The sequence below is a fragment of the Chelmon rostratus genome, chromosome 1, assembly GCF_017976325.1.
Source record: "Chelmon rostratus isolate fCheRos1 chromosome 1, fCheRos1.pri, whole genome shotgun sequence".
In the NCBI taxonomy this organism is placed as follows: Eukaryota; Metazoa; Chordata; class Actinopteri; order Chaetodontiformes; family Chaetodontidae; genus Chelmon; species Chelmon rostratus.
In genome coordinates, this window is record NC_055658.1 from 7,191,729 (window position 1) to 7,213,707 (window position 21,979).

Consider the following 21,979-nt stretch of genomic DNA (forward strand, 5'->3'; position numbering starts at 1 on the left):
CACTGACCACAAGAAAGCAACCAGAATAAAAATCCACAATACTGAAATTCAAATATTATGAATAAGCTATTGAGTGAAAGTAAATGACAGGTGAAATTTCTGAGGACGAGTGGAAAGAATTTGCTATTTTATATCATTCAGTCAAAGTTATGAATTATTACCTCGCCAGTGTTTTATGTCTGCGTTTAAAGCTCTTGTGGTTCTTAATTGTGATATTAAAAAAATATTTTAGATTTTTCAAATACAATTCGTCTTAATAGTGGTTGATATCTCGTGTGATTCAATATGCAGTAACGGAGGACCAACGCTAGGCGGCAGTAACATATTTTCTGATCTCATTTTAATGTCAGCTGATGACTGCGGTGCAGCGTGCGACCGACCCTGTCAGTAATATAAACACTGGCTTGTCATTCATATGCTGTGGGTTTGTTCGCCTACAGGCAAGTGTGCATATTTGTACTTATCTGTTTTGGAAACTGTCGAATGAACGCGGAAAGGTCTTGCTCACTGCTTGAGGTATATTTTTGGTAAACGGTTGACTAACATCACATCTACAGTAGTTGTATACGTGCTAACTTTGCTAACTGACGTTAACTTACATTGCCAGCACAGCAAGCGCTAAAACTGCTAGCTAGAACTTAGAGCTAACTCCCAAACTGATGTACACCCAAGTCAGTTCAGCTTGCTGATTACATTCTTGGTCATTAGGAAGACACGTTCATGTCAGAATAAAAACCTTAACCCCTCTTATGTATGTGCGACACATGGAGCCAGTAAACAGTAAACTTTACATCGGAAAGCATGTCACGGTTTACAAAGTGGTGAAATAATATTAGCTGTTTTAGTGGTGTACAGCTAGAAGGTCCATGTAGCCCTGTTATTAAGCAAAAGAAAAATAGAAGAGTGAAGTTCAGGCCATGTATTTAGTATAAGCAGCATTACGATCTTAAATTCCAGCCCAGACCTACCAGAGAAATTTGATGTTGCTGTCGTCAGTATGGCTTCAACCTCCGGCTTTGCTCCACCCAAACTGGCTGACTTCATCCTCACAGAGCGACTGGGCAGTGGTACCTATGCTACAGTCTACAAAGCCTACAGAAAGGTGAGTTTGTGGTGAGTCAGGAGAAACATCACATGTTATAACATTCATGTTCAAGGTTTGCCCAGCAGTGAGGTTCCCTGTACTTTACTTGACTTTGCTTGTCGTACATGATATTTCAATGAATGTGAAAGATATGAGCCATTATTAAGTGCTTTCTGCTCACCCAATTTCGTGTGAGCCTCTAACGGTCCACACTGAGTATATTCACAGTCACGCTGGTGTTATAAGTTCAGTCTCCTTTTGTGGTGAAAAGTGAAAGTTCAAATTCAGTTCTTGACTGTGACATTGCAGGGGGATACTCGAGAGGTGGTGGCAGTGAAAGTGGTCGGGAAGAAGACTCTAAACAAGTCATCAACAGAAAACCTGCTCACAGAGATTGAAATCCTCAAGACTATGCGTCACCCTCATATAGTTCAGCTCAAAGACTTCCAGGTAAGCTCATTTTAGGTTTGTGATAGCTCATACAAAGGATTTCTTTTGAATAAAAAAAAAAAAAATCTCCACTCGATACAGTCGGATCTATGCCCTGTAATTTTCAACAATGCTGTGTAACTATCCATGCAAACTGTATGTCAATTTCCGGGTCGTGCCATCATTACAGGAAAACACCACCCTTCTGGTAGAGATGGTTAAAAAAATTGTGTCCAGTATATGCTCTGAAGCAATGGTGAGAGACTTTCCCTAAATTTTCTGAATTCTTGCTTTCATCAGTGGGATGCTGAGAACATTTATCTGATCCTGGAGTGGTGTTCTGGTGGAGATCTCTCCCGCTTCATTCGCGGTCGCAGGATTTTACCTGAGAGGGTGGCCCAGCGCTTCCTGCAACAGATAGGTGAGTCAATGGCACACTCGGATTCAGTGTGTGCAAATACATTTTCATGTTTATTTGGACTTAAAGTGATAAGAGATATGTTTTTAAGAAGTCACCACAGCAGCGTTGGTTCTTTGTCAACAGCTCACTCTTGTGCTAGAAATAATGTATATATTCTTATTTAATGTAAACTTGTGTTCCACTGGGTTTCTGTCACCATGTGTTTGTGTGTGTGTCTGCACAAACAGCCTGCGCCCTGCAGTTTCTTCATGAGCGAAACATCTCACACCTGGATTTGAAACCCCAGAATATTCTGCTCAGTGGCTCTATCCTCAAACTAGCAGGTGATCTCATGCCCATTCACCCACCACGTTTGCTTGTTCATGTTTAATTAACATCATAGTCTTAAATGGTGCTGAAGTGCATGGCTTCAAACAAACACGCTGTTGTGCATTTTGCATTGTAAACGTGTCGGTTGGCAGAGCTGCACAGGAGTTCAAGACAGTTTTAGAGGGACTGTATCCACTGATATCTCTCACAGTGTTGCTTATATTCCGATTTGCTCTCAGATTTTGGTTTTGCCCAGTACATGTCACCATGGGATGAGCAGAGTGTCCTCAGAGGGTCTCCTCTTTACATGGCTCCTGAGATGGTGTGCCGACGTCAGTATGACTCCAGGGTAGATCTCTGGTCGGTAGGAGTCATTCTTTATGGTGAGTACTTTGTCTTCACCTTTTCATCTCTTTTGGTGTTTAGCACCTTCAACATGAATTACACACAGCTTCAGACAATCTGTTAGTTGTAATACTGTTTCATTATATATTCAGGTTACCAAAACATATTCCCATGCACAGAGTGTGGTCTAACTGCGTCTTGTGCTGTGTAGCGTGATTCCCACATTATAATAATTTGCAACATCTTGATATCACTTGTTTGTCAGCAATAAAAAGCTTACCTGTTGACCTGTCCTGGCACTGAGTTGGTCACAAACAAAATTGTACCAGTAATCATAAAACAGCAGCCTGATTTGGTCCATTTTTCGTGGGGTGAAGTAATTGTACTCTAATAGTAGAATAGCACACTACATTAATTCTACTATAAAGAGGGACAATGTACAGTGCATAATAGGAGGAGCTGTTGTCAGTGCCAGTCATGTAAGCCAAATAGAGTAACAAAGACTCTTTACAGACTGTTGGTCAAGAATTTCTCACTAAAGTCCAGCATCATTTATGTCAGTAAGTAAGAGATATTTAAGGTAGATACACTGAGATGATTTTTAAATACTGTATGAGCACTTTAATGCACAGAAGGTGCATTCATTTTCATTTTTAAATGTTCTGTAATCACTGCAGATTATCCTGTCAGAATAAACTTTTTGACATTGTTTGTGTGCATGTAGAGGCACTGTTTGGGCGAGCACCGTTTGCATCAAAGTCATACGCTGAATTGGAGGAGAAGATCCGGAGTAACCAGCCTATTGAGGTAAGCACTGAGCAATACACAAGTTCCTCATTAATGAAATGCTGGACTTAAAACAGTCTTCAATCCTGCAAAAACTATGAATGACTCACTGCTCACACAGGGGCTCTAAACTAGTGTTTCATTGTGCTACATGTTTATCATTGAATGGATGCACATGTTGAACATACTCCAAGTGTCAAGACACACACACACCTGTAAAGCAGCAGTGCTTATTTTTAGATGACTTGCTAATGAATGAAGTGCAGTAACATTATGCTACCATAGCATGTTGGGGTGTAACAGTTTCACATCGCCTGGGAATAAGCGAACTATAAAATAATATTTCAATGGCTTAAATCACCTCTGTTTGCACATTATTCTTGTTATAAAATGTTAATACTCAAACAGGATAAAAGCCAAAATGTAGAATTCAAAGCACCATGTCACTGAGTGTTTCATTAATACACTCCTGCAGCAGTTTATTAAAAAACAGAAGCGCTGAGCACTCCAGGGTTTTCTCACAGTATTTGAGATTTTACACCAATCAGCCACTAGATGGCACACTTTCCCCTAAACCCTGATCGTCTCCAGTTACCCAGCTTTAAAGGAAAAATCTACAAAGGCTAGGCTACAAATTAAGAGAATGTTTTTACATGTTTGTAAACAGGCCTATATAATATATTTAATTTTGACCTGTTAAGAAACACAGATTGGTAATGTTTCATCTATAAGTCAGTCAATTTAATGACCTACGTGTTGAAACTCCATGATTAATATGGTTTGAAATGCTAATTGGATGTTTAAAGACTTCAAACAAGAGTTCTGTCTTGAGTTTAATATGTTGAAATTAAACAATAACCGATTGATGGCTTTTAAAAGTCATAGTTGTGTCTCTGTCCTGATTCGCCCGCTGCATACACAAACCAAATGTTAATTACCACAACACAGTGACAATTAAGGATAACAGTACTTTTAATGATGGAGGGCTTTCAAAACCCTTGAATTCTTGTGTCAGACATTATGCTTGAGCTCAATGGATTCCATTAGCACATGGTACATTAACCAGGGATTCACAGTCATCTTTTGATCAAAAGTAGTGATGTGAGACTAGAGGTCTCTGGCAGCAGTCTGCTGTCCTTTTCCCTTGGATTGTCCTGTGGATTGAGTGTAACATAATAAGGTCGTGTTTTGTGCATCAGCTCCCTCCTGGGGCCAGGGTATCCAAGGACTGCAGAGACCTTCTGTTGCGGCTGCTAGAGAGAAATCCAGATGCCCGGATCACCTTTGCAGAGTTCTTCACCCACCCTTTTGTGGATTTGGAGCACATGCCGAGTGTAGAGAGCCTCGTAAAAGCGGTAAGAGAATAAGAAGAAAGGCAAGTATGCGTTGCCATGTGTGTGACTACTCTGGATGACCGTGAATAATGTGTGTGTGATTGACTGAGCACATGTGTCGGTAGGTTTGTGCTCATTTCTGACCCACATGCACCTTCATGCATGACTCTGTGTGCATGCATAAGCAGTGGAGAGCTGTGGCAGCTTGCAGTCACTGATGCCAGTTGCTATTTCCTCTTTTCAGAAAGAGCTGGTCTTGCAGGCCGTTCAGAAGGACCAGGAAGGGGAGAGGTCCGCTGCGCTCTCTCTTTACTGCAGTGCCCTTGAGCACTTTGTTCCTGCTATTCACTGTAAGAGCAACAACCACTCATATTCCGTGTGTCCCTTCAACAATGCACCGCCTTTGTTCCGCCACAACAAACAGGCAAAGTAAACGCATTAAATGTAAAACCAAAACATCTCTTCTCTCTGCCCTCACCAGTCGAGACGGACCGACAACGTAAAGATGCCCTCAGGCAGAAGGTAGGCCTGAAAACACCCCCCACATTCACATTTCTTTTTTTTTTTTTACACTGGCTTTCACTTGGAATGAATTCTCCTCTATGAATACCATATGGTGTGGATGGAGAGCATATGGCGTGGTTGACATGATTAAGTTGAGTCAATGTAAGAGGCCTTTCCACAGGTCAGCCAGTATGTGTCCAGAGCGGAGGAGCTGAAAGCCCTGGTGGCCTCAGACAACAGACTGAGCTTTGAGGAGGCCCGGACCTCCAGGGATGTCCTCCGAGGTAATGAACACAGCTCAGTGCAGAGGCAGGGCCGCTGTTTGCCGGCATGGGCCTCGTCTGGTCAGGAGCTGAGTGACAGGGCAACTTAAGTAATGCGGTATATGTTTTTGTACTTGGTTTTAATCCAATTATGTCATTTAAAAGTATTCTTCCCCATGCATACATTCATCTTTAAAAATGTGCTATTTTAGTAATGGAAGGTTGCATGAATTCACTGTACTGTACACAAGAAAGATGGTCAATCCTTTCCGCTTCGTTTTGAATTAATCCTGTGAGCAAAAGTTTTTTATTTTATTCTCCTCTGTGTCAGAGGTCAGGGTCAGCTACAGAATGGCAGTTTCAGGTCTCTTAGGGAGTTTGTGTTTTGCTCAAGGAGACTTGTGCTCTATTAGTGTGCTACCCCCCCAAAAATATCATGAAATCTCAAGTCCACAATGCTGGAGTCCTCAGATACTACAGGGGGCATGCCGATGACAAAATATTGCATATTTTCTAGTAGAAAAGATTGATGGTTTGTTTAGACTGATATACAGTAGTAAATAGTGTTTTGCTGTTCTGTTTCCACTCCAGAAATGTCTCGAGACCAACCTCGACTGCTGGCTGCGCTGCAGATGGCCTCTACTGCCATTGCTAAGGTTAGAAGGGGGTACTGCTGCATGACGCCGCTGCTGTCGAGATAGACACACTAAAGCAGGGTCAAGCAGAAGTAATGCAACAGAAAAAACACAAACCACCAGGAAACACACCAATCCCCTTTCGTAGATTGCGTTCCAAACCACATTTAAGATCACTGGTGAACCCAAAACATCTATCCTGCAGTTTATCCAACTGCATCCAACACTGTGCTAGCTGCTGTAGTCTTTTTTTATATTTGTGAGTCTTTGCTGTGATCAGCCTATAGATGTTAGAAGAGAAAAATAAAGATTTTTAAGAATTTGCAATGCGAACAGCCAAGTATCTCTGCAGTCAGATAGAAAGCAGTGTTTTGCCTCATTTTCACCGTTCCATTATAGGAGGAGAGCGGATTGGATGATCACGAGGTTCTGGATGTGTACCAACAGTGCCTAGGAGAACTACTGCTGGCACTAGCAGGTAGATAAACTCTTTCAATACAAGATGGTTTTACACAGTTATCCTGTCCTTTGCCACTGTTGGCTCCTGATCCCCTCCACTGGAGCCTCAGGTTTAAGTGCCTTGCTCAAGAACCCTTTAGCAGCAGTGGGTGACCGAGGATGAATTTGAAACCATATTGCAACTCCACATCTAATACATTTGGTATTAGAGAAACAGAATATGAGAGCCTTGGTGGAAGAGTCATTGTGGAAGGCAGATAAAGGGAGCTAGAGAGCGGACACAATGAGCTGACTATGAGACATTTATTTAGAGTTGAGGGTACAGCCAGAGACTGAGACAGGTCAAGAAGTGGCTGAACAGCCACTGATACTCAAGGGAGTTGCTGGAAAAGCGAGACAAATGTGACTTGGACAGAGAATAAAGATATAAAGATACTTTAGGAGAGACTTAACTAGAAACAGAGTGACTCTGAATAAGAGACACTCTGAGAGAGATGGATATAAAAAGACTGAAAGTCTCACAGAGCTGGAAAATAACTTTGAGAAAGTGATTTAGGAAGAGTTAAGGACAAACTGCGAGTGAAGCAATAGACTTGGAGAAAGATGGGGACACTTAATAAGTGACAGACAGACAAACAGACAGGGGAACTACAGAAGAGACTCCAGTGACGCTCTCTGTGGCCTGGCGTCCATTAGGCCGGGCTCATGAGCTCATCTGGAAGATCAGCCTAATGGAAGAGGTGGGATAGAGTGATCCAGATGTGGCTTTGAGCCGGGATGAGACCCGGTGCCAGCGCCCTGTGTGTGGTATGAGAGCCCTGCCATCTGCTTCCCATTCAGCCAGCACACTCCACTTCTTTGTGTTATTACACACTAGAAACAACTAAAAACTATTATCTCTCTAATAAACAAGAGCTCTGATCACCCAGCCAGCGTTACTGAGGGTTCATCCAGTAAGGCTGAAAAGAGATCCTTTTAGACTTGAGCTGATGACGTTCTGTGTTACTCTTACTGCCTGACGTAGCTTAGAAATAGAAATAGCTTCCAAAAACACAACTCAACACTTGCCATTATATGTGAATGTTTTTAATTAGGTGTGTTCAGCAGAGCCTCGTCTTGTGAGTGGATCATTCATATGTGACATACTGGTCCCACTAATCGGATGCCATCCTAACCAGCCTCTCTCTGCAGTGTCTCGGTGTGTGGCACAGCAGATACCACCAGAGGGATTGTGGGGAGAAAACATTGGTTCTTTGTTTGGCTAAGAGCTCTTTGTTGCACAGCTTCCCAACATGCCTTGCCACCAGAGAGCTCTCCCCCTCCTCCCCTCTCCCTTCCCTCTCTGTCACTCTCCCCTCCAGGATGACTGACTGTGAAAACACTCGTCTACATTAGGCCCATTTCCGTGGTAGAGCCCCCAGTGTACACGCTAGCGAAATCCAATCTAGTACTTGACCTCTTCTTGAACAAACAAGGTGAATTAGGTAGTGGACTCTTGTTTTCTTTCCCCTCCTCATTATTCTCTGTGTCTTTTTTTCCCCTCTGTCGTGGTGAGGCAGCCGAGCCCCAGGGCCGCAGGAGAGAGCTGCTCCACAACGAGGTGAGTAGGCGAGGAAGGGGCTTCTGGTTGAGTGCTCACGGTAGAAATTACTGTCTGTCACCTCCAACGAGCCCTCTGCTCATCACCTGGCACGGCGGACCCTCCATCACATGACCCACGAGCCTTTTACCAGCACTCACGTGTGCATGTTTCTGGTGGTGACGGCCAAATAAATCATCCGTATTACTGTTACATACACATAGATCACTGTCTACTTTATAATTGGATTCTTAAAGTGGATGTAAGATTTTTTTTATATCAGCAATGGATCAACATGGCCCCTTGTATGGACAAAGAGTCATACTTAGTGACAGAGAATTATCATCCAACTCTGCAGTTCCCCTCAGCTCTATGAAGTTTTCTATCATCTTTCAGCTCATCGGTTTGGTTTTGCAGCCCACAGCTGTATCGTTTTGGTTCATTCTCACTGCTCTCATTAGCGTTGTTTTCAGCCGCAGCAAGCAACATTTTTCAGTGAAATAGCCACACAGATCGACTGTATGCTACCTGCCCAGCAGCAAACGGCAGACAGACAGCGTTAGCAACTAGTCGGTGAACACAGCAGAGTGTTAAGGAGCTAAATAGCCAGATATTTCCCACAGGAACTGGTAGGAACTAAAAAGAAAGATAGCGTTCATCAGGTGGCCAGAAGTACACCTCCAAATGAATGCTAATGTTGCGCTCTGTATGCTGGATGCTAAATGAGCAAATGTTTGTCTGTGTCTGTGTCAGTGTTGTGTTTACAGCTTCTTTCTTATGCTCCCAAGTGGAGAATGAAAAGTCAGGAATTGCAGGTCATTGTTGAGCTGCAAAAGAGACTCTACAATCAGGAATCTTTCTCCAGAGTCACTTACTGCACATTAACCGTCATCTTAGTTAAATTAACATTGGAATTGAAATGAACAGAAAAACTGTCTATGTGATAAACTTTACAAAAAGCAGTTTTGCTTTAGACAGCAAAATGGCTTTTTGCAATCTGAATCAACTTCAGTTAAAACCAACACAGCCGTCCGTTTTCCTCCTCTTCTTATTGCCTTAAGACCTTCACTGTAGACTACATACATGCTTTTGGACACCAACCCGTACATACTTGAACAAACTCTGAATTTTGATGGTCCAGTAAAATTGCTGGCTCCAATTTTCGGGAATCAAGACCCTGAACAGCCACAAGCATTGATATTATACTTTGACAAACATATGCAAAGGACTTCAGCATGTCTATTATTAATGTGCCAAGCTCTTGTGTTTTCGTGCATTGTTTAGCCAGCAACTGAGCCAACAACAGACAACAGTATTTCACCAACAAACCCCAGAAGGGGGAAGGGGCTTTGAGAGGGCCTCATAGACCTCCCTATTTGAAGTTTTATGGGTGCTTGTCTTAAGTAAATTCAGATGCGGCTGTAATAATCTAACACAGCATTAGAGAGGCGGGGGTGGGGGATGCGATCGAAAGCATGTGTGTATGTGAGAACCCAAAAGAGCCAACACATGGTGCCATGACTGGCCTCCATGTGTGTTCATATCTACTGTAGAGCACACTTTAGCCTTTCTGAGCTGTAATTCAGTACCCTGGCTTCTCATTGGTGACATTATGGCTGAACCTACACAGGCTCATGTAGTCCTGTGATGTGTGTTTCAGTGTATATACCTTAAAACTCTGCAAGTTATCAATACATCCCATGAACTACCGTCACCCACGTAGATTTCTTCAACATTTATTGTACTTGATGATTAAAGGGGGTGTGATTAAAGTGCTGTGGCTGCATACGGTTGGGGTCAGGGCTGAATCCTAAAACCTGTGGTCAGAATGATTATTTACTGCAACAGATTGGTATTTTAAAGGGAAATTATGGAAGCCATCAGTGATTATGACCCTCAGATGTTACTGCAGTTATTCCCAAGAGGGCTTGCTTTGCACTGTGATGTAGTGGTAATCCAACTAGGTATGAGGTGCAGCCAAGAACCTTCATGATCACCAGAAGACTGATTACCACAGTAAAGAGCGCCCTCAAGCATATGATGACAGCAGTTACTACTAGCACATGTGCGCCATATGAAAAATAGCAGGAGGCGCATCAGCAGAGCTCATCACTTTAATCTGATTTTAGCATGGCGTTTATGTCCCCATGCATCCTGAAGTTACTGTGTCTCGTGCTGCATGATGACGCAGCAGTTTACAGTAAACAAGCACAACAAATTTTGCAGAAAATCAACTTGTGACTGTGTGCCAGAAGCCCTTAAAGTCCAACCCCGATTCCAAAGAAGTTGGGACGCTAAGAAAAACATAAATAAAACAGAATGTGATAATTTGCTAATTCTTTTTGTCCTCAGGGGAAACAGCACAAAGATAAGATAAGATAAGACTTTATTGATCTCACAATGGAGAAATTCACTAGTCAATATATTCAATGTTTTACATCATCGATTTTTGTAAATATATGCTTCTTCTTTACCATGTTCATCACCTTAGTTTAGCACGTTAACGTACCAACATTTGCAAGTTAGCACTAACCACAAAGTACAGCTGAGGCTGATGGGAATATCATTAGTTTTGCAGGAATCCAACCAAACCAAAGTAGTAGGCAAGTTAAAATTTTGACCAAATGATGGTGCTAGATGAAAAGTTAAGGGTTCACCAAAGTTCATTGCAATCCATCCAATAGAGACATTTCACTAAAAACAAATCCAAAAACCTAAAATTGTCAACCTACTGGTGGCACTAGGGTTCATCCTCTGGGAACCATGAATGTCTGTACATTATGTTATGACAATCCATCCTGTAGTTGTAGCTAAGATATTTGAGTCTGGGCCGAAAGCATTTCCTTCCCTACGTGAGCAGTCACTTGTGTTGTGTGAATCACATTTATTGAAATTGTATGTCTCTCACCAGATTAAAAGCCTCATGAGCAGAGCTGAATACATAAAAAAGAATATCAAGGTAAGCATGAATTCCTCCCAAAAATTCAACTGTAGGATTAGGCACACATCTTCAGACTGTATCAGTGAATTTGCCACTGAGAACAAACTGAGTATGTTTGATTTCAAAAGGAGATTAGGGGCAAGATTAAGACATTCGCTTCTTAGTTTTGGGTGATTACAGGTATGTGTTCATTTTTCAGATGCAGGAGACTCAGAGGGATGTGTCTCTGGATCGAGAACCTCTTGCAGACTCAGTCAGAAGCAGTGAGTGTCCCTGCTGCCGTTGTGTACGCTGCTCCTCTGGTCATAAGAGTGTGTTTTTGAGAACCTTGCGGCCGTGCTGATATGTGACTGTCTGGAGGTTTGCTTCAGGAAGTTGCTGGGGGTTAAGCGAGGAATGGCTGCCTAAAGATGTAACGAAATGTCCTTTCAGTAAAGGTTTTTCCACTAGTAAAATATGAGCCATTCTCTTGCTGCGCTGGCCACCCCGCAGGACTGTCTGGCTCTTTGATTTCACTTCAGTGCAGCCCTGGGCCGCTCTGTCCTCTGCCCTCTTGTAAAGCCTGCCTTGTGAAAGTGAGACTTGGTGCTAGCAAAGTTTTACCCTCCATCACACAAACACTAGAAACAGTGACGGCACACCAACATACTCACATGTAAATGTACTTTACATTTTAACAATCAGTACAAATCAAACCCACAACAGTAAAAAAAAACAGTAACATAACATTTAATAAACTGGATCTTCCCCACCTGAACACTATATAAACATTGCTATATTATATAAAAAGCTATGCATTATGGATATACTTTTCCTTTAATATACTGGAACTTCCCGAGGTGTAACCTATATATACAGCCTAATTCCCAGTATTTTCTGGGCTGAGCTCCTGGATGGATAGTGGATACCTAAAGCCAAGACAATATCCTGTTCTCAGCAAGAAATTCCTGGGGAATTATGAATAAGAAAAAATGGAGATGGGGGAAGGGCACCAGTGGCTCTAGAGGCCGCTTAAGTTTCATGAAGAACGTGGCTTCTTATTCTGCTGCTGCTATTTTAATAAAACCACGCCACAGTCAGCCGTGCTAGCTGATCCAATAGCAGCTGTAGGAGAGAGGGTCGCAGCAACGTCTATGTCTGTCTGGTGACCTTAGACCACACTGAAACAGGCAGCAAAGTTTTACCATCCGAGAACCATCACACTGTTGCCCTCAGACAGTTGTCCCCCCTGAAGCTTGAAGCACTAAACCCTCACAGACTTGGATTTACCTCATCTGCACGATCAGCGTGGGGGCCACATGGGGCAAGGACTCCAAATTCTAGGATGAGGTTTTTCCATGGTTAGCAAAATTCAATGCACATACTTTACAAAAAGATGAATAACATTTCCTTATTCCATCTCCGTTTATGTTATAAATGATAGATAATCATGCTATGAAATGATCTTATCAGCTCGTGCTTAACTTCTGCTGTCATTAATGGCAGTCACCATATTTTTGTGACAAACCTTTAAAATCAGTGAGTGAGCCACTGTTGGAGTCCAGCTGCTGTTATCCTGGTGGTCATGAACTAGCTGGCCTGCCAGCCATCTTTATATGTGTTTGATGTAAAATCTATTTGATGGAAAGCATTAAGTTGAAATGTCAACAGTTTAAATGTTATTATGGGAAATCAGTGATTGAAGTAGAGGTCACCAGGATAGGATGAGAGGAAGTAGGTGCTGGGAAAATTTAAGTTTAAACCTCTTTGTAGCCTCATATACGATAAATAGGTGGTGTTTAATTTTGTTGTGACTTATTAGTCCAAGGATTAACTTTCCTTTGGATGTGAAAGTGCCCAAAACAAATCTGGAAACTGTTATTCTGTGTAACCCTGAAGGCAGCAACAGGTGGGCTATCTTCGTGGATGACTGATGGAGGCACCTTAGCTTCATTATTAAAAACATGTTGTGAAGTTGGAAATAGGAAATGTGTAGCCATCTTGAAAAAGTGAAACCTAACACACATCAATCATGTCTGTTTTCTCAGCTTGCTGTTTACAGTGAGGTCGACGGCCACCGTGGGAACTGGCTGCGCCGCCACACAGCATCAGACTGTCAGTCAGTGTTCAGGTTCGGACACGCAGCCTTCACCTGACCACGATCCTGTCGGGGCCAAATCAAACCTGCGTCTCACCTCACTCTGCACAACTCAGAACGCTGTCCGGGTGGGATATTACAGTTGCCAGCCAAATGTGGTCAATGTTCTGGTTATTGCTGGAAAGTTGATGATCTGGCAGGTTGAGAAACTTCTGTTTATTCTTTTCAAAGGAAAAAAAAACATTTTGGCTGGTAAAATACTGAGAGTATTTAGCTCTTGAATGTTGGACTTGCACACTGGTGAATGTGAAAGTTAGTTCCCTGCTCTTTACACTGTGTTGCTCCACTGCTTATCCTCAAATCCCTCCTCCTCCTCACACACCATTGATATGTAAATGACGGACAGCTTGTATGACAATGCCGCACTGTCATGGTAAACGAGTTAAACAGAGACTGACGCATTTATTGCAGCGCAAAACATTTGACAGCATTTGCAGCACATCTAAAAAAATGTGAAAACCTGAGAAAACAATCAAATGGGAACTGTGACGTTAAGGAACATGGCATCCGTTTCGAACTGTAGTATTAAATATAGCGTATTATATCAAGGCATCTGCAAACATGCACATACTCCCTCACCCTCCCTTCCCCGCTGCCTTTACTGTGGGTCAACCACACGCTCACCATGCTCTCTCCTCTGATGGAGCCCTCTCCACCACTATGAGGGGAAAACTGGAGAGGTGCGGCCTCTGCCTTATTTACACTAGACTTGCATTTTCTTAGGTTTGGCACTGGCTGGGTATTTGAGGGATACAGTGAGTTGTGGCGCTCAAGCAAAGCCTTCATAACTAGGCCTCTGTGAAATGGCAAAAAAGCTTAACAGTCAGTGGCAGGCTGATAATCCTCGCTGTTGTAGGTCCACATGGACTGTTTTGATTTCAGACTGCTACAGCACTGGAATATTTCAAAAGGGAGCTTTACCTCGTGAATATAATTTTCAAGGCAACCGGAGAAAAGGCCTAAAACAGGAGTCAACAGAGAAAAGGATAAATATGTCTGCTGGCAAGATTTCTACACTGCTGTGTTGTGTTATTTTTTATCTGAATGTTTATACAGCTGTGATTTTATACATAATGTATTTATTGAATGAGGAGTCCAGTTGGAAATAAAATCGTAATCTCTGAATCTCGGTAGTCTGGGCGTTTTGTGAACAGCACAGGCAAACGCTTGTCTTTTAGAGCCTATGAGAAGATTTATGTGCCATTGTGGGAGCTCGGCTGCTGGTCCCCTGCCATCGTCATCATCTGGAAGGTCGCTCTGCAGAAACAACTGGCTCATGTCCACAAGGGGAGGAGAGAGGAAGGCAGGCATGGGAAAGTAAGGACATTCCATAATTATGTGATTTATATAGAAGGCTGGAAAATGAAAATTTCAAAAACTACAGGAACTGCACAAAGAATTTATTAAAAGTATATATTTATTTTTTCCTTCTATTGCCCTTCTTGTCCCTTCTGCCATGGATGATAGATCTGGGTCATTTTACAGTACTACAGCAATTACATTACGGCTGTTGCACTTATTGCAGGTTTCTCTGGACAAGAGGAAAAATAACCTGAAGTAGAAATAAAGCTTTTCAAAAAAAGAAAGAAAGAACCATTTTAGTTAGTGCTATATTAGCCCCACCTGTGAAAACACAATGTTTTCACCCTGGTGCTTTGTCAAGTCTAAGAAAATAACCCTGATGACATCATAATGATGTCATCAGGGTTATCTGGGCTTGGAGGTACACATGAATAACAGAAAGCCTGTGTTTTTGAACTGGATGTGTGGACGAAAGATGTGGCTCTGTCAATCTTCTGAACTGATGCTATTGAGTTGCATTATGGGAAATGTAGGAACCAGTGTTTCTGGAGCTTGACCTATACTTGATCTATAGTGTATTATACTAAAAAGTCAGGATATCTCCACTTCCACTTTGACCATCCTTTATTTTTAGACTGTTTCTTGTGAGTCCCTTAACTTCATGGAAGTGAAATACTAAATCTCTCTGGAGGAGCTCGTTAAAATAACGACTCAAAAGGCGCTAAAATCTTGGGAAAAACATCAGTGAATTTGGGAAAAATGTGTCTAGTTCTCCTAAAAGTGCTCAAGCGTAATACAGAGTGTGGCTGTAGTTGCCTTAGGTTTAACAAGTGGTTTTCGAATCTGCCCAGGACTCAGAGTAATGTTTGCTTTCTGCCCTACCAGCTGGTTAATCACATTCACCTGGCACGCCAGGTGTAAATCACTCCCAGACTGTATGGTCAGAACAGAGAGCAGCATGGCCCCCCGAGTCCTGGAGCAACAGGATGGAGAACCACCGGGTGCTGCATTTGTGGCTGCGCTGCGGAGGGGGCTCTAATTGGCTAACGGTGCCCACGGTGTTGGCTCGGCTCCGTTGCTTTAATCATGACACGAGCACGTTGCTGCCAGGAAAACTTTGGATGCAGTTTTGACCCCTGTGCTTGCTTTGTTGCTTGTTTGTGGGAGCTCTGCCCCCAAAAAGTGCAGAGAATATCCTGACCGTAGTGCAACCCACAGAGGAAGATTCTGAAATGGAAACCTTAAACCACCACTCTCATCCTTCAAGACAACCCCCCCTCCAGTCTCCTTTCCCTAACCACAACCTATGGCATTGTGGCTTTAATTGGCGTCCATTTTGCTGGAGCTCCAACAGCACCACTCATTGCCCTTTCCCCTTCCAGGCTCTCTCTCTCTCTCTCTGGCTGTGTTGATGCTGTTAATGGGACAGCAGTCGAGTCTTATTGGCATCAACGTCACCTATAAAGAAGAGTCTCTATGTTCTAGACCTGAAGGAACCGGGCGCCCTTGACTCCGGCACCCCCTGCACTGAAAACAGAGAGCAGGTCAGCCATTCACTGTGGCTCGATGGTTATCATGAATGGAACATTGTACCTATAAGAGACAAGAGCCTCCTAAATCCCGGGGTCACTCCCACTTTGGAGCAGTGAAGAGAGAGTGGGGGGTGGGGGGGTTTGTTCCAGAGAAATGTTGAATAAAGATAATTTAGAAAATGGGCTCCAGCACAGTGCTGCCTCTGTATCCCCCTGTTCCCTCCGCACACTCAACTCCCCAAGGCTGCTCTGCTCATGTTTGTTTTGATTTTGCTCCCAGAATCGGGGTGGGGGATTTGAAGGGGACGGAGTGGTTATGTTGGAGGACTTTAGGATGCATGGCAATGGTTAAAACAGATTGGACCAAAGACAATCTAACTAATCTAGAAGGAGTCATGCTATACTGTAACTGCAGGCCACTTTGTTTCTCTATCTCGCTGTTTTCATGACACAATAGACAGTTGGAAGCACTCGAGGATTCCTGTGGTTAGTGAAAAAGCGGGAGAAGCTGTGCAGAAGAGCTCTCCGGGCTCAGAGACGGTGAAATTTTCCACCTGTGACTTCACATGTGTGTCTGTTTTGTCACGCGAGGCTGGAGACATCCTGACAAATACGGGTCAAAAAAATCGGTCTTTTTATCAGGGGTTATTGGCAGCAGTTGACGGACGTGGAACACCTCCGATTGGTTTAGCTAAATCTTTTCCTTCTTGTGCTGGAAAACACTTCACACTTTCCTCTCTTGTTTTTGTTTTCCAGTCTTGCCACTGTTTTTTTTTTTTTTGTGCCTAAGCCTAAAGTTACATTTGCAGAACAGGTGTACGCCTCACACCTAGCTGTGATGCCAAATGACTCTTTTACAGTTTGTTAATGACTTGTAAATACCAAAATAAATGTGGAACAAGCCCCAAATGGTTGCTTGCTCCGAAACCGCTGGTGTATAAGAGCTTTGCATATTAGCGAGGATTGTGAATGTATTGAAAAGTGCCAAAGTGCTCAGTCGGATCAAATGACATGTTTCACCGACTGTGTCTCTGCCTTCCTCCTCTAAAACTCATAGTGGTTTAATTACAACTTGAACCAAAGCAGTAAATTGAATCCTCATTTGTCTTTTTTGCTCCAATGAGGATTTATTGCTCAACGACTAGACACTTTAAATTCCTCTCCAGGTTTCAGTTACACTGACCTAATCCCTTAAATATTAGACGGTGCAACACATGCAGCGCTTACTGTGGAGTCACTCGGCTGTGTTGAGTCTGACATTTTCCAACAATAACCCCTGCTGTAGGCTTACAGATACTGTATATAGCACCTTAGAAAGGCAGCATATAAATATCTTATGAAGTGAGTCTAATATGGGGGAGTATAGCTGCATGAAAACCCATCTTCAAACTGAAAAAGTTTAAAGAATTTGGAAAAATAAGCTTGTCTTCATATGGCAATTCATAAGGTTGTTAGGAATTCAGAATTGTAAATCCTACGTGATACAACTCTTTTTATTTTCATTTTTGAGGATTTAATGTGCCTACTTCCCAGGGTCCACTGAAGCATATACCTCTTACAATGTATCATGAAACACATGCATACGGCCATGAAAGCTCCCCTGAACTTTTTGTTCATGTCCAATCAGAAAAAAGAAGGACTGAGATCGGAGATCTGTCCTCACACAGTGATGGGGATTCCAAACTGAGCTTAACACGGCCTTTGAAGCTTGTTAGAGACACTCTCTCAATCTCTGTGCGGACAAATCACATCATTACACAACTTTAGTTCATAAACATTTTATTATAAAACTCACCCTCCCGCATGGAAGACACTGCTCTGAAGTGTTTGCTGCTAAGTTCCCACAAGATGAGATGAAAAACTGAAAACTCTAAATCACGTCAGGTTCTGTGGACAAAATCTGAGCTACATTTGTGTGTTCATGTTGTATTAAAAGGAAGTGACGGTGGGCAGACACTGGCTTATTTTACTGCATATCATTGTAAAATATATACACATTCTTCGTATTCTAGCTTCATAATTTAACATTTATCGACAGTTTTTCAAGACTCCATGGCAAAACAAAGAGATTCGTTTTGACACAAGTTCAGGTGGTGAAGACACAGATTGGCAGCTTCACTACAAGTGATCGATACTAACGAAAACATTGTGTTTGCTTTCCCTCTTTGCTGGACAGCTTAATGTGGAGTAGAGGAAGAAAGATGTGAGACTGAAAGACTGCAGGTTTAAATCCCTGGACCAGTGGATCAGGCAGGTAACACTGGCCCTGCTACACAACTGAAATAAATGTGACGCATTTCTGAAATACTCAGTCTCAACACATTCAAAATAAAAGCCTTCACAGTGCATTTTCAGAGGAGAAAAACGTCACCGGGAACTTGTGAACTGGACTCCATCTCGTGCTTTATTTCGAGTTTTATCAGTATGAATGAAGGCACTCTGTGACGATCCTGCGTGTTCACAGCGCTCTACATGTTGCCTTCACTCTCATGCTCCTTTAACAAACACTGCGTGACACAGACTCACATCCGCTCACCCACGTTTGAGCGTTCACACCAGAATGAATGCACTGTCGATCCTGTTCACACACTGTTGCATATGCATAAAACGTCACTTCTTTGTGTGATGATTCATGAAAACCTACTGCAGCAGCTTCCATTCCATTCTTAAGGTTTGTGTAAAATCTTAAATGATGCTCAGCCACACGTAACAAAACTGAAGCCATAAACGTCTTATCTTGAGCAGTGTGTGGACAGGTATGATATGTTGACCTACTCACACAACAGACAGACAGACTTTTTCTGGCTTGTTGCTTCAGTGTGAAAGCAGTAATAAAGACAGGGGTCTTTTAAAGGCGTGAAAGGGGGCCGGCAGTAGAGAGGAAGGGGGGGGGGTCTCAGGAAAAGTTCAATAAAACAATCTCATATGGGGGAGGGGCCCAGACAGAGTGCTGGAGAGGCACTTCACTTAATTTCAGTACTTGATCCCACACCCTTGCCTGTCCTTTGACTGTTCCCACAAATATTTGAAGTGTGGTTGCTGCAACAATGCAGAGGCCCCCGAAATGGAGAGCAGAGCAAACAGAGGCTGGATGAGTCCCATGTTTGTCTAAAGTCTTAATAAAGCCACACTCCAAGTACCATTGATACCAAACAAACAGGCACTGGTTAAAGGCACACATAATGCCAATGCCCTGCAACAAAGTCTGCCGTGGTTCACTTCCTCTCATCGTCACCTCAAAGTATTGTTTTGCCATTTGTCACAACAGGCTTCCCGTCAGCTGAGCACCGTACGGCCATCTGTGGGAAGACTGGACTCACAGACCAAGGAAAAAAAGCTGTTTTCCTGAGCGAGGGGTGCACCAAGACAGATTATTATGCAAACTGTATGGTTGTGGGAAGCCTACACAAATCATTCTGTGCTCACTGTCACGTTGCGACTATGGGGGGTGGCAGGGAGGCCCAGGGGTGAAAAAGTAGCTCCCCTTTGCCAGCAGACCTGAGTTCCAGTCCTGTGCTGAAGTGTCCTTGAGCAAGTCACTGATTCCATACCAACTCAGAGACATGTTCACGCTGCCATATATAAATCCAACAAACGTTTCAAGCATGGCCTCAGTACAGTATCCGTGCTAGAGGAAGGAACAGGAGCATCATGCAGCTGGACGACCTCTGCGAAGCAGAGGAAGGATCAGCGTACACCTCCACTCTGTCGGTTTTAGGCTCATCGTCTTCATCCTCGTACAAGTCATCCACATCAGGCTGGTCTGAAATAACACTGTGGTCTCCTATGGAGCAGAGCTTGCTCATGTTCTCCTTGACCACTTCACAGAAAGGCCTCTCCACCCCATCGCAAACACAGCGGTTCAGCAGCATGCCATTTGGAATGAACAGCATCTGCTGAATGGTGGCTTTACACTTGGAGGAGCACTTCCTGCCGTTGAACAGCTGCCCGCAGTAGGACAAGTAGGCCGTGAGGGAGGTGTGGCAGTTGCTGTCTTCCTCGCAGCGCTGCCGGGCCTCCATGCACCCTATCCCTCCGGCGTCGCTCGGGTGCCTGCGGGGTAGGCACGGCTCTATGGCTCGCTTGGCGCTGAGGCACTCCAGGTCCTGGGCGCAGTCGCAGGTCTCCAGGTCTGGCCCGCTGCGGGTGTGGTTGAGCCTTATCAGCGCGTTGATGCAGTGGCTGGGACACTGCCTCCTCGTCCCTCTGATGTTGGCCTCACAAGCCGCCAGGTATTGACCATATGCAAGATCGCACTCGGGCTCGTCGTGGCACCGAAGGAGCGCCTGCCAGCAGATTAGCTGGGCATCTAAAGCCACCAGCACCCATGGGAGAAGTGCCAGGGCGCTGCACCAACATTTCATGCTTGGATGGAGTTCTAGTTCGGTGACGGGCACTTTCTCCACCGGCACATTAGGATCAGGACAATTTACGCATTGACTCTCACAGACTGAAGTTCATAAGTATTCCATACATGCGTTTTGCAAGCAGCCAGTTTGCTACCAGTCGAAGAAAATACGCAAAGTTGTCCACAAACGCGCACGTTAAGTTAAGTTTGCCTCCTCCTGGTGAGCTTTGCAACAGTGGGGCACAGGATCTGACTCAGGGAAATCACCACGCGTGGCTGCAAAAAAGAGAAGCAGCGTAGGAACAGTCATTCCGGGAAGCATGTCCGCTCAGAAGTGGGAAATCATCCTCCAAAGTGCAGCTTGTGTCTGCTCCATGCCACTGCTGCAGATCTGGGGTGGACACTGAAACGCGCCGCACGGCTATCCAAAGTTAACGCGCACTCTGACCACAGTTATTGTCCGCAACTTAGTTGGTACACTTGAACTCATCTCTCTTGCCATTGTTAGTTTCGACTCCTCGTCCCAGCTCCACCAGTACGAACATCCATCCACGCATTCCGACGATTTTTGATTTAGTTGGAAGAGGTTTCTTACTGTCGCATTTTGTCCCGCTATGTGCGTCTTTGTCCCTCTTCTTGCTGTTACGCTTCACGGTCCGCCGAGCATTTCCCCACAACACCCCTCCCTCTGTCGAAAAAAAGAAAGAAAAGTCCCCCCCCCCTCTCTCATTTACAATCCACTGATTGGTCGTCTTTGAGGAGTCAGCCGTGGGACCCATTTCCAGGCCTACAGCAGCACAGTTCTGCGCACAGATCCACTCCGTACATGACGAGATAGACTCGATGAAAATGTTTATGATTTTCCTTGCATGAAACCCAGGATCTGTGTGGTCCCCTCTTCTCTTGTAGCAAAACACAAGTGGAAGGGGGAGGCAGGGGGGGGCTTCCAAAACGCATTCCTTTGAAGGAAGCTCACATCTGCAACTTCACTGCTCCAATTTTCAGCGCGGACAAACAAATCTGTTCCTTTTTAACCATAAACGCAGCGGAGGGAAACCTCTGCGATAACTGCCTCGTCGTTGAGGGTTTTCACTTAGAGGTTCTCGCTAATTGTCGCTCTTTCCCCCTCTCCCTGTCCTGCCTCTCATTCTGCAGAGTTTGTAAGCCCCGATTGATAGAAAAGAATGGGAGAGAATAGTATTTTCTGGCCCGTTTCACCCCAATTGTGTCAGATTGGCCATGCAGTGGCCCAGTGTCTTTGCAGGCTGCAGATTGTCCACGCACTGCGGCCTATCAATGGAGAGGGGTTTCAGCATCAATATATTTTACAGCTATCCCCTTTCACACCACACTTGAAAACTACCAATAGCGCAGGCTTTTCTGCCATTCAAATGGTAACTAACTTGATTTTTTTTTTTTTTTTTTGGTCTGCCCCCACTGGGAGGCTGTGCCAGTTTTGCACAAGCTCCACAAAACCAGATGGATACCCGATCTGAGATCTGTTCTAGACTATAACTGCTGGTAAATCTGCACAGTTAGCGTTAGACCTATGGTACAGAAGTGGTTACCGG

The 21,979-nt window shown here is 43.8% G+C and overlaps 2 protein-coding genes across 3 annotated transcripts; one reads left to right on the forward strand and one right to left on the reverse strand.

Moving 5' to 3' along the window:
• Positions 1-389: 389 nt before the first annotated feature.
• ulk3 (unc-51 like kinase 3) lies at positions 390-14,314 on the forward strand. Of its 2 annotated transcripts, none has more exons than XM_041933958.1 (17): positions 390-516; positions 958-1,102; positions 1,394-1,534; positions 1,814-1,934; positions 2,162-2,257; positions 2,483-2,626; positions 3,313-3,395; positions 4,574-4,729; positions 4,953-5,058; positions 5,190-5,230; positions 5,394-5,496; positions 6,067-6,131; positions 6,510-6,588; positions 8,129-8,169; positions 11,060-11,107; positions 11,289-11,352; positions 13,117-14,314. In XM_041933958.1, exons 2-17 carry the CDS (start codon positions 998-1,000, stop codon positions 13,131-13,133), a joined length of 1,410 nt encoding a protein of 469 aa, XP_041789892.1. In that variant the 5' UTR covers positions 390-516; positions 958-997; the 3' UTR covers positions 13,134-14,314. The 2 variants fall into 2 exon arrangements, with proteins under 2 accessions (XP_041789892.1, XP_041789899.1); XM_041933965.1 differs by having other exon boundaries at positions 472-516; positions 937-1,102.
• Positions 14,315-17,862: 3,548 nt separating this feature from the next.
• Positions 17,863-21,055, reverse strand: LOC121608980 (growth arrest-specific protein 1). Its single transcript, XM_041940464.1, has one exon. It carries the CDS (start codon positions 20,422-20,424, stop codon positions 19,672-19,674), a length of 753 nt encoding a protein of 250 aa, XP_041796398.1. The 5' UTR covers positions 20,425-21,055; the 3' UTR covers positions 17,863-19,671.
• Between the last annotated feature and the right edge of the window lie 924 nt (positions 21,056-21,979).